Below are 12202 nucleotides of genomic sequence, written 5' to 3'. Positions count from 1 at the left end.
GCAATTTCATTTAATTCTAATCCGTAGCATACACTTTGCCATCGCCTCTCTCCCCATAAATCTTGCTCGCCACTCTCCTAGATCTCACTCGCCAATCTCCCTCGCCTCTCTCACTTTATACAAACACAAATGTATAAATTACGTTTCTGTTTGTATTAAGTGAGAGAAAACTGTATATACAAATACATATATTTTCATTCTATACACTTATAATTATACAAATACAAATTTTTCCTTACCAGTTCTCTTTTGCCTTTCTCTCTTTCTCACTTTATACAAACACAAATTATACAAATTATAATGTACAATTTGTGTTGTATAAAGCGAGAGAGAGATTTGATATACAAATGTTTTATTTCGATTCAATTCTATACAAATTCAATTTTATGCAGATATACAAACACAATCATTGATACATATACATAGTAGTTACATGTATACAATTATCTAACCGATATACATAAACAATTGATGTGGTTTTATACAAAATGAGATGTTGCATGCGATTTATACAAATCTGATGCTCCATAGCAAACACAAAATTTGCTATGGAGCGTAATTATGCAAATTGTAGCTATAACATACCAATATGATTTTTATATTTGCTAAACCTAAAATTTACTCTACTTTAATCTTTAAGTTTAACTAATACTAATAATTTATTTAATTTTTATCGAGATGAAATGTTTTGTCCATGTGGAGTGTGATTTGACAATTTCTTTAAATAAAAGAGATAGTGTATTACAGACACCATAATGAGAGTATAATAAAAGAGAGATGTGTTTCTCAAACTAATAAGTGCTAATTTAGGTATGAAACTCATACTCTCAACAGTTTAGGTATGAAACTAAAAAAAGAAAAAATAGTTAATGTGTGTTTTTGACTCTTATCTGTCACAAGATTAAAAAATATTTCTTTATTTTCTTAAACTCTTTGCAAGTCAAAACTAAGACATGTTTAAAATATTTTTTTTGACAACTTTTTAGTTTTAATTTTTCACCTGACATATTTAAAATCACAAGATTAAATGACATTTTGATACATTCTACATATTTTTAGTTTAAGTCCATAAAATTCAAAAATGTTTTCTTATCCTAACAAATTAAAACGAGACAAATAAATTGAAACAACAGAAGTATTATCAAATCATGGTGTAATAATCCATAAGTTACAACTCAATCAATAAATTAAATTCAAGAGTAAGTTTTTATTGCATGATGCAATGATTACATGGTCTTGGGGATTTGTTACACTACAGTACCTCACCAAGCCTTTTTATTTGTCCCACTTTGTTTACATTCTCTGTTTGCCAAGACTTAGTAAAGAGTACATCACCTCCAGTTTCCTTGTGCAGTTTTCTGGTATTCTTTTTCTCATTCCTTTTCTGCTTCAATTGAATGACCATCATCCATCCTCATGCATGCTTGTTTTGGCTAAAGTCTCTATACAAATATTGCAAATGGATGAATTTCTCTTGTTTATGTATATTGCATGTATCACTTCTAATGGTACAAAGCTTTTTTTTTTTTTTTTTCACTTTAAGTTAAAACTCAGAGAAAGATATTTCAAATGGGAAAAGATTCAGAAAAAAATGGGTTAAGGGTAACCAAGACCCCAGTAAAGCTAGAGGCTGAGTCCCACTTTCAACACAGTAAGCACATTATTATCTTTGATGTTAATTAATTTGAGACTTGATGGAATTAATTAGTTTTCAATTCCCCTGTCATGTTGTTGTATAGAAAATACTATTACTTCTCAATTTTAATTGTTTGAAATCACATGCATCAAATGTTATGAGTGTTTTAATTGATTAAAGACAAAATACATAAACAAACACTTAAATTTGGCCTTAACTGATAAGTAAGCACTCCAATTTTAAGTATGCACATCAACTTGTCACCATTGTGTCAGTGCTAGTTGAACACTCCAACTTACAAAATGATTATTTGTGCCACGTTAGGGTTAGGTGTCCATGAGACACATTGAGGACAGATTGGAGTGTTTAGTTGCCAGTTGTGGCCAAGTTTGAATGTCTGTTTATGTATTATGCCATTGATGAATTCTATTGATTGGTTGGTTGTAGCATTGTTGTTGTTTTCTTTTGGTGTTTCATCAGTTCAATGTGTTTAGTTACATAGTAAATGTCTTTTTTTCCACAGATAATAGTTATTGGCTTCGACCAAGGAAAGGAAAGGAGATATTTAGTTCGGAAGCAGGTGATTATTTAAGCAAATAAGTTCGAAAGGTTCTGTACTATCGTTGGGATTATGTTATTCTGCTTTACTAATGAAGAGCATTTTGACAGTTAAAAGGTACTTTCTTCGTCAACGGAAAATAGTAAAGGAAAGGCTTAGCTTGGGTGCAGGTAATGACTTCAATTGTGATTTGCTTAATGAACCAAGTAAATTAGATTTTGTGTTTGATGATTAAGTATCTCAACATTGAGCTTGTTCCTAATATCGACATATAAATATATATATATATAGTCATTCCTGTTGGAGAATATTATTGAATTATTTTCCAGCAGATAATGAAGAAAAAGACAGATACAGATGCTCGAAAAAATGCTCATCAAAAAAGCTTGGTTCATTATCAGTTCCTTCCAAGACTCTCCAAGTAAAAGTTTTCCCCTATTCATCACTGTGGATCCTGCAAATGTTCATTTGTTTCACTGTCGTATGCTATTTCCCTCTGTTGCAGGTGTACCATAGAAGACGTAACAAGTGCGAAAAAGTTCAACCATTCATTGAAGGGCATAACAAGCCTGTCCAGGCAAATGATTCTACTACAAATGTTGTTCCACTGTCATCTTCTCTGTTTCTAATCCAAACTATGCTACTAATTATCCGTTGCAGGTGTACAATCAACGATTTAAGAAGAACCAGAGATATAACAAGTGCAAAACAGTTGAGCCATCCTTTCAGGAAGGGCAGAACAAGAAGCGGAAAACATCAACAGTTTCTACTACCAAAGGTAATGAAGACAGTGATTTGTGTGGTTATACAACTTACTTGGATATACAATGTGACATAACATTTAACAAGAAATTATATATTTCCTTTGATGTAACTTTTTAAAGGTTTAAAGGATAGTCCTCACAAGAAACCAAGGCTTCAAGAATCTAGCAGTAAAAGTGGACTCATAGTGAAATATAATAAGAATTCTCAAATCAATCACAAGAAGAAAGATGCACAAGTTCCAACCAATGAAACACCTAGTGACACAGACAAAATGATCTTGAGAACAAAAGTAATCCTTGATGAGGAGACGATACAAGAATGGAAATTTCTGATGGAAAAACCGGAACACAAAGGCTGCAAATCTGAAAAGTGTGATGAAAGATGGGAAATCGAGAGGACATTGTTCCATGGACGGGTGATATCATTCATTTCTCGCATGCATCTTATTCAAGGTATCATTTTATTATTGTATTTTAATTAAGATTTTCTATGATTCTTTCCTTCATTAAACTCAGTATCAAACTATGATCTAATTATTTTCTTGTATGCAACTCTGAAAGTCACAAATGTACATAGCATATGAAAACAATAGCAAATATGTAACTCCACCAATTCAAGAAAACAGAAATATCATAGAAGTTTGGCAAACTAGCACATGTTCATAAAGTGAAGCCACCAGAAAACTTTAGAGCATTATAGAAAGATCACTCTAGCATACCAAATGCAAGCAGAAAAACTACTGCCAACTGTTTGTAACGTACACCTTGCACAAAGAATTCATCGAGAACATCGTCAAAGCAAAACTGTATCTCCAAAGATGAAAACACTGTTACTCATTAAAGACTCATCTTTTGAAGTATCAAAATGCCTGTTTATGCATCACTTGATATGACCACAACTCCACAAGTTCACGTGTTTCTTGGAAATTTCTCTTAGTGAAAGTCTAACTAAGGCTCTGATTATAATCTTTTCCGGCTTTTAGTGTTTCCCTATGAATAAAATATGACAAGAACCAGGTAAATGTAATTTGTAGATGTTAAAGAATGGTATCTGCAACGAGAGTACATCTTTATCAGCATAAGTAAGATAACGATCAGCAAACATTTCATTTTCTTTCATTATCATGTAAAGAGAATATGTTTAGTCGGTGTCTTCACGAAGATATAACTGGGGGCAGATTATATATTGACAGGTAATAGACAGTTCTCTCAGTGGAAAGGTTCAATTGTAGATTCTGTGGCTGGGGTTTTCCTGGCTCAAAATGTCGCAGACAACTTATCGAGGTATTGAAGATTGTATGCAAGGAACTTTTCACAACTGACTATTAGTGTGTTCATTAAGAATCTGAATAGTAATCTCAATTTTTCTATGCTGATGCATTTGCAGCTCTGCTTTCATGTCCCTTGCTGCTCAATATCCTTGTAATGAAGTCAGATTCAAATCAACATTCCACGACGGAAATGGGACGAAGCTGGAGAAATTTTCAAAAGGAAGTTCTAATATTAAGAACAAGGGGATAATCCGAAGAACAAATCCGAAAAGGGGTGCGAAGAAAAAGGAGACCAGAAATCAGCAATCTGAACCAATCTTAAGAAGGAAAAGTCAGAATGCAGACTTGGAAAGTGAAGCCATTGAATGGGAAAATATGAGGAAGTCATCTTCATTTTTTAATCCCAAAGAGAGAAATGATAGCACGTTAGATGCCATTGATTGGCATGCAGTCCACGCTGCAACAGCGGATCAAGTATCGAAAGCTATCATGCAAAGGGGAATGGACAAAAAGCTTGCACTAAGAATTAAGGTTAACAAAGTTTGGCTAAGAATTACTCGGCAATCAATCAGCATTGTAATAAACTAACTGCTCACTACATGCAGAATTTTATCAACCGCCTGATCCTGGAACAAGGGAATGTGGATCTAGAATGGCTACGAGAAGTTGAACCAGAAAAGGCTAAGTAATGTCTGCACTATCTTTTTGTATGAATTCGAAAAATTTGGATAGTTGGTGAGATAGGAAACACATAAGTTAACTGAGATTTGACAGTGTAGTTGATCGAGAAATCTGTTTCTTGCAGGGAGTACTTACTGAGCATTTATGGTTTGGGAGTGAAAAGTGTGGAATGCATAAGGTTGCTAACTCTCCAACACCAAGCCTTCCCAGTAAGTTTATATCGTAAAAACGTATTAATATGGTCTCTGAGCTTTATCATTAACACTCATTATTTCATTAGGTTGATACAAATGTAGGACGAGTACTCGTACGACTGGGTTGGATACCTATTCAACCACTTCCAAGAGGACAAGAGATGCATCTTTTGAATATGTAAGAATTTGGATTTATCAGCTGATGCTGTCAAATTTTCATTTTGCAAGTTTTTATCCATGATCCTGAATGTCATACTTTAGGTATCCGGACGTCAAAGATGTTCACAAGTATCTCTGGCCACGGTTATGCACACTCAATTATCTAACACTGTAAGGATCGACTTGAGAAAACCTCACCTTCAGACTTAAAGATATATACTCTTAATTTAATAGTTGATTATTCTGACAGAATATTAGTGACAATCATTCTGTATTCCTTTGTGGTTGCTTGTAGATATGAATTTCATCATCAGATGATTACCTTCGGAAAGGTTTGTTAGTTTTCATTAATATTAAATTGCTTTTCTTGATATTTTGGGACTGTAATTTGTTTGCACACAGGTATTCTGTACAAAATCAAGCCCAAATTGTAATGCATGTCCAATGAAAGCAGAATGTAGACACTTTGCAAGTGCTTTTACAAGGTTTTCTCTTGCTGAAGTTACCCATATATTATATCTTTCTACAGTTGATGCTTCTAAGTATATACTTCCAGATAAACTTAATAATAGTTCTTCGTTCTCTTTGAAATTATTGCGATGATATTCTTCTGGAACATTCAGAAATTAAATCAGCTTGATAGAAATATGTAGAAACAGTACAATATTCTCTTCCTAAGTAAACCTATTGAACATTAATGCAGTGCAAGACTTCCCCCGGGGCCAGGGGAAAACAGCTCTGCAAACGTCGATACTGCTTTAGTACCAGTAGACAGTGCATGCTCATGTGCTGACAGTTCTCAAGCACAGCTTGTTTCTTCTTTCGGGGAAACCTTGAATTCGCAACATTCAACGGGAGATCACCAGAATGAGCTCATAACCTATCCAGCACTTGAATGTATTGGAGAAACAGATATTGAAGATTATTGTGCCAGTGACATACCTACCATCACATTTGATAGCCAGGCATTCATGGAAAATTTGTTAAGTTACATATATGAGAATGATCTCTCAACAAAAGACACTGATTTGTCTAAAGCTTTGGTCATCGCCACTCAAGAAGCACCACTACCTAAATTGAAGCATATGGGTCGATTAAGGACAGAGCACCAAGTGTAAGTTTTGTAATACGTTTCATTTATTTTCACCATTTAAATGACATTACTTGGGAAGTCTATGTGAGCACATTAAGAATCTTATTATTGAGCTGAAAAATGGATATAAGAAAGTATTTCTGCAATAATGTTATATTGGAAGAAGTTTCGTGCAACAAAGGGGAAGCACATTCTAGAAGATTGCGAAGAAAATGGTGAAGTGTTTAAATAATTGCTCATTAACATTTATTTCTTCTACACGCTGCAGCTATGAACTTCCAGATTCACATCCTCTGTTAGAAGGGGTAAGTCGGGTTACCAACATGAATGAAATGATTTATTTATCATGCCTTTTGATTTGGTGAAGTTGACTAAAGCTTATGAATGCAGCTAGAGAAACGAGAACCGGAAGACCCTTGCCCATATCTACTTGCTATAAGGACACCAGGTCATTGCTTCCAAAAGAGTTATATACTTTAATGGACTAAATTTCTATAAAAAAAGAGCACAAAAATGTGGTCTATGCAGGATAATCACAGTGAACTCACACTTCTGTACCGTACATGAAATGCAGCTTCAGAAGAACCTACAAAAGAGAAGTGTGAATCCTGTAATTGCGATGAAACTCAAAACAAGATCAATGCATCAAATGTAGGCACAGGAAACAATATTGAGACTGTTAGTGGGACACTTTTGGTGAGAATTTTTTTAGGACTTAATGATTTCTCCTGGATTGGGATATCAGATATCTCGTGTTTGTAAAACTTTTCACATTCTAATTTATTTGGATAGTTATTTATCCAGTAGAAACTAACTCATAAGATCATCTTCAGATTCCGTGTCGAACAGCAAATAAGGGAAAATTTCCACTCAATGGAACATACTTCCAAGTAAATGAGGTGAATTTTACTTTCTATTCTTCATTTCATGCTCAGTCATGCAACCATTTCACATCTAAGTCTTTAATTAATTTGTTTGAGAAATACTAATAATGTGATTTACGCAGGTTTTTGCAGATGAAGAGTCCACTCAACAACCAATTGAAGTTCCAAGGACATGGATATGGAATTTGCCAAGAAAGACCCTCTACTGTGGTACCTCCATCAGAGCAATATTTAGAGGTAAAGACACAATAGCTGTTTAATTAAATAGCCGAAAATGTCATAAATTGGATAATTCTATATTATAAAGTACATGGGCGGAGCCACCTTAGGTGAAGGGTGGTCCGGTGCATACCCTACTCCGACAAATTATGTGTTGTATAGAGGTGAAATGTTAGTTATTGGGTGTGTATATTTAATTTTGTACACCTTCAACACAACTGATATGAGAAGAAAGTTTGCACGCCCTTCCTCAAATTCCCAACTCCGCCAGTACTGATAGAGTGTCTTTTGTGAATTCAGGGATGTCCACAAAAGAAGTACAGAATTGCTTTTGGAGAGGTATGAACTGATTTCTTTCATATATATAATTGCATCAATTATTTGCCACAGTTTCCATCCTGATAAATGTTATATCTTTTTCATTAATATATATTCAACATTCTTATGACTTATGAGAACTACCAACAAATTTAACTAAAAACAGAAAATATAGATCATATACTAAGAGACATGATCTTGTGTTTATAACAACATATATGGCAATTAAAGAGGTACATATATAATACTTAGTATGTAAATAATTAAGATCTTACATTGTCTATAAACTAAAATTTTAACCTAGCTAAACAATGTATGTATTACATATGCAACTGAATTCACTTTTCTCAAGTATTGCAGGATATGTATGTCTGAGAGGCTTTAACCGCGAAACACGAATACCTGGATCTCTTCCCCTTGACCTTCATCGTCCAATAAGCAAGTCAGGAAAAGCAAAAAGGTCTTGAGAATGAACACTTTTTGTCAATTACACCACTTGAATTAAGCACACTACTATATATATGTGCCTTTTGTTTTTGTCCAAAAGTTATGCTGCTTCAATATTTACTAAAATTTTTGTAATTTTTGACATCTCATGTCATTCCTGTTAGGGAGTGCTAGTTTAGTTAAGAGTAAAATGAAAATTTAAAGCATGTTATCACTCCGTTCAATGTTAGTAATAATTAGTTAGTGTTCAAAATTATACTGGAAATGTAAACAAAATATAAAAGTTAGAATCGTAATTAAGTTCCAAGTCCAACAAAAGATTGTTCAAGATTTTAGATTAATTCTCTCAAGATGTAACACTATTATATTCTGCAATATTGACATACAATAGAAATTCTAAAAGTTCAGGCAACTCAACAAACGGAACATATCACACGATACTTATTTTTACTTTTGAAAAATGGTGTAGAAATGATGAGAAGATCAAGAAGAGTTCTCTATTTGTTTTAGCGTCCGAAAAATGAGGCGAAATCTTTGAAAATTTATAGCAGAGAAACAAGTGCAAAGATACTTGTTCTTGAACAAGGTATTTTTTGTTTGGTCGTGCATCAGAAATGACTAGTGGAAAATAAATTCTGCAAATTTAAATTTGAAAATTCCACGTGAAATAATATCGCCAAAAGGAAAATTATAACAAAAAAAAACATAAATTTGGTAAAAAAAATAATCACAATCAAATCATTTGACCAAATTCAAAATTAAAGTCGAAGTTGAGACAAGCACGAGGGAAGACTCTACAATGCCCTACCCCATTATTCAGTGGCGTAGCCAGCCACATATAGTTTAGGGTGGTCAGTCGGACACCCTTTGTCAAAAAATTATAATATACATATAAAAATTTGTCTAAAGTATATAGTTCAAAAATTAACTTTTATACAAATCTTGAATATTCATAACGAAATTTCTAACTTCGCCACTGTCTCTATTGACAATATTGTTAATTTGCTACCATTGTCTTGGAAAAATTGAAGTCAAGACTCGTGAATATGAAAGTGGTCAATTCACAACACTATAATGTTAGAGTTTATAGAATTTAGGCATTTTACAAAATTTTATCATTAATCTGTCATTTATATGCAATAAAATATAATAGCAGGTAGAAGTGGACATGCTATGCACAGAACCGCATGGCCAAACCAACAAGTTTTATGCCGAAAACTTGCCATTGAGCTTTTTTCCTCCACTATACTGACTGTTTTTTTGTTTACCTCATTTTTGGAGCTTCCATATTTTTTTTAAGATATTGATAATTCGAACTCATAATTTTAAGATGGAGGTAGAGAATACTTACTCATCAATAATCATCATAGTGTTAAATCTTCGTGATTATGCTGATCTAAGAGCTCGAGTGCCAAATTAGCTTCCTATCATTTTTTTTGCGTGTATGAATATATATATTTTTTAACTTATAGTTTGATTTTTTAAAAATATTTTAATAAAAAATCGTCAATCCAAACGCCTACTTAATTTTTACACTTCTTTATTTTTTTTTAGATTTCTCACGAGCATTTATAGATAAATAATAAATCTCAACGAGTCAAAGAAATCTGGATGAAACTAACGATCGATATTAAATGTTTCATTTTTCTTAGCATTAATGGTATAGCACATCTCATATTATTTATATTATTTTCTTGAAAACTATATTTTAGTTACATTTTATTAAGATTTTAAAAAATATTTAAAGCACAAATTTTATGTTTATGTTATGAAGATTTTATTGAAGGAAACAAAAAATTGAAAATCCACTTTTTTTTGAATAATCTGAGAAAAATTGATATAAAACAATATTTGTTCTTTATTTAAAAAAAAATTATAAACATAGTTTATTTATTTTGATAATTGACGTGAAGCTGACGTATGTGCTCCCCTAATATAGTAATATTGGTGGCTCATCACAAACTCACAATTTTCAACATTTCCGTTGCAAGAATTGTTTTTAGAGTCCATATAGTTTTTTTTAAAAAAAAAAAATCATAAGCGGGACTTGCGATCATGGGAAGGGAAATTCAAAATTTTGCCAATTTTTCTTTATAATTTTATATTTATAATATAATCATCCGTCACATAAAAAAATTATGTGAAAAGATTATATTAAAAAATAACTAGTTATTATTGTCGTTGACAAGTGAATTTTATAAAATTATGAGTGTTTGAAAATTTGTAATAATATTTAATAGAAAATATTTATTTATAAAGGAACATTTAATCGTAAATATTTATTTAAAGAATGTCTATTTTTTGGACATTTCTTAATTTCAACTTTCTACATGTCATATTTAAGATCACATTAAGTTTAAAAGACATTTTGATATATTTTATATATCTTTAATTTAAACCATAAGATTTAAAAGTTTTCTTTATTTTTTAACCTTCATACCAAGTTAAATCAGACAATCAAATTGACATGCAATATTATATTATTTTATATATCAAGTTATTAATTTGTATTTCCTTTGACCTAATATGTGTCTTTATTTAGATTGAATACGAAGTTTAAGAAACAAAAATATTTTAAAAATATTTATGTCCTAAATAAATCATAAATAGTGGTACGATCGAATCTACTCATTAAAAATAAATGAAAAATTTTAAATTAAATTATTTTTAAATAATTTATTTTTTAAAATAGATTAAATCAATGCATCACACGCAACAAAGAGAGTAGTGCTTATCAATTTTAAAAAAAACTATAAAAGTTAAATTCTGCATGAATCAAAACTTAAAATTCAAAGATAAAAGAGATTCCCTAATTCGTCAGTCATCCTAAGTACACTTTAGAAAATTCTAAAAAAATTTTGGTATGTGAGTCCGTGCTAGCACGAGTCCAACATATATTATTTATTTTATCGTAATTTATGTGGTATAAATAATATTTGGAGAGTCACTCAATTTTTTAATATATATTTGCTACAAAAATTAAGTTGTGTTATAAATGCATTAATGTGGATGTCATCGTAATTCTCTTTGAAGTTCATGTACGAAATTAATGAACACTATTTAATTCATCTAACTTTGAAGAGGCATTTTGTACGATAAATAGGCGTTGATTATTTTATAAAAGATACAATCGAAGAAAGAAATAAGAAAATATTCTCTCCCATATATCTTGTCTATTTATTTATTGTCTTATATTATTTTAAATTGCTAATATTTCACAACACATTATCAACACGAGTCTCTAACCAATTAGACCTACTTAATTCAGAATTATCTTTTTTTCCTAAAAGTTAATCAATTTTCTTTCCGAGTCAGATATACATTTATATATTTATAACATCTCGAATAGGACTTACATAAGTCTTTGATTTGCAATTCAATTACTTGTATTTATAACTTGCTTTAGCTATTATTATGGTACTTTACTAGGCATAATAATCAATACGTTTCAGGTTTATATTATTATGCTATTTATATGCTACTAACTTATAACTCTAAATTAATTACTAAGAAATATGATAGCATGCTAGTTTAAATAACTCGTAAGTATTTTCATACATTATGATAAGTATATTGGTGTGTCATAAAGAAGAATATTATTGTATTAAATATGACTTGAAACTTTACCAAAAAAATTGGTGTTAATATCTATTGAAACTAATAATAAATATTGTAGAACAATTAAAATTACATATTAAATCCACTGTTTCAACACTTCATGAGTTTACATGATTTTGAGACATTCAATGTGCATCATATAACATATAATATATTTTATAATCATATTATACTTTATTATTTGAACATTAATTTACCATTTATTATAAAGAAATCGACATCATAATATTAACTCAATTATTTTGTGATAGTATCCATCATGTCGAATTTGTCAAAGCTTGAATTTGTGGCACTTGACATTTCTGGAAAAAAATATTTGCCATAGGTACTTGATGCTGAAATCCACCTTACCACTAAGG

At 31.2% G+C, this 12202-nt stretch overlaps 1 protein-coding gene across 1 annotated transcript; it reads left to right on the top strand.

Annotated features, from left to right (window-relative positions):
* Positions 1-1569: 1569 nt before the first annotated feature.
* On the top strand, positions 1570-8245 carry LOC125829591 (protein ROS1A-like). The gene is made up of 23 exons (XM_049508797.1): positions 1570-1651; positions 2160-2216; positions 2306-2365; positions 2525-2616; positions 2701-2772; positions 2856-2973; positions 3080-3412; positions 4153-4243; positions 4347-4761; positions 4836-4915; positions 5036-5120; positions 5192-5283; positions 5367-5435; positions 5560-5596; positions 5667-5749; positions 5968-6378; positions 6626-6662; positions 6748-6805; positions 6932-7053; positions 7191-7256; positions 7364-7478; positions 7761-7799; positions 8139-8245. The coding sequence occupies exons 1-23, from the start codon at positions 1570-1572 to the stop codon at positions 8243-8245; spliced, it is 2721 nt and encodes a 906-aa protein (XP_049364754.1).
* The last annotated feature ends 3957 nt before the right edge of the window (positions 8246-12202 follow it).

Source organism: Solanum verrucosum, unplaced genomic scaffold (genome assembly GCF_900185275.1).
Source record: "Solanum verrucosum unplaced genomic scaffold, falcon-dt-bn FXZP01000031.1, whole genome shotgun sequence".
NCBI lineage: Eukaryota > Viridiplantae > Streptophyta > Magnoliopsida > Solanales > Solanaceae > Solanum > Solanum verrucosum.
The sequence above is the reverse complement of the archived record's forward strand: the minus strand, read 5'-3'. Positions and strand labels throughout refer to the sequence as shown.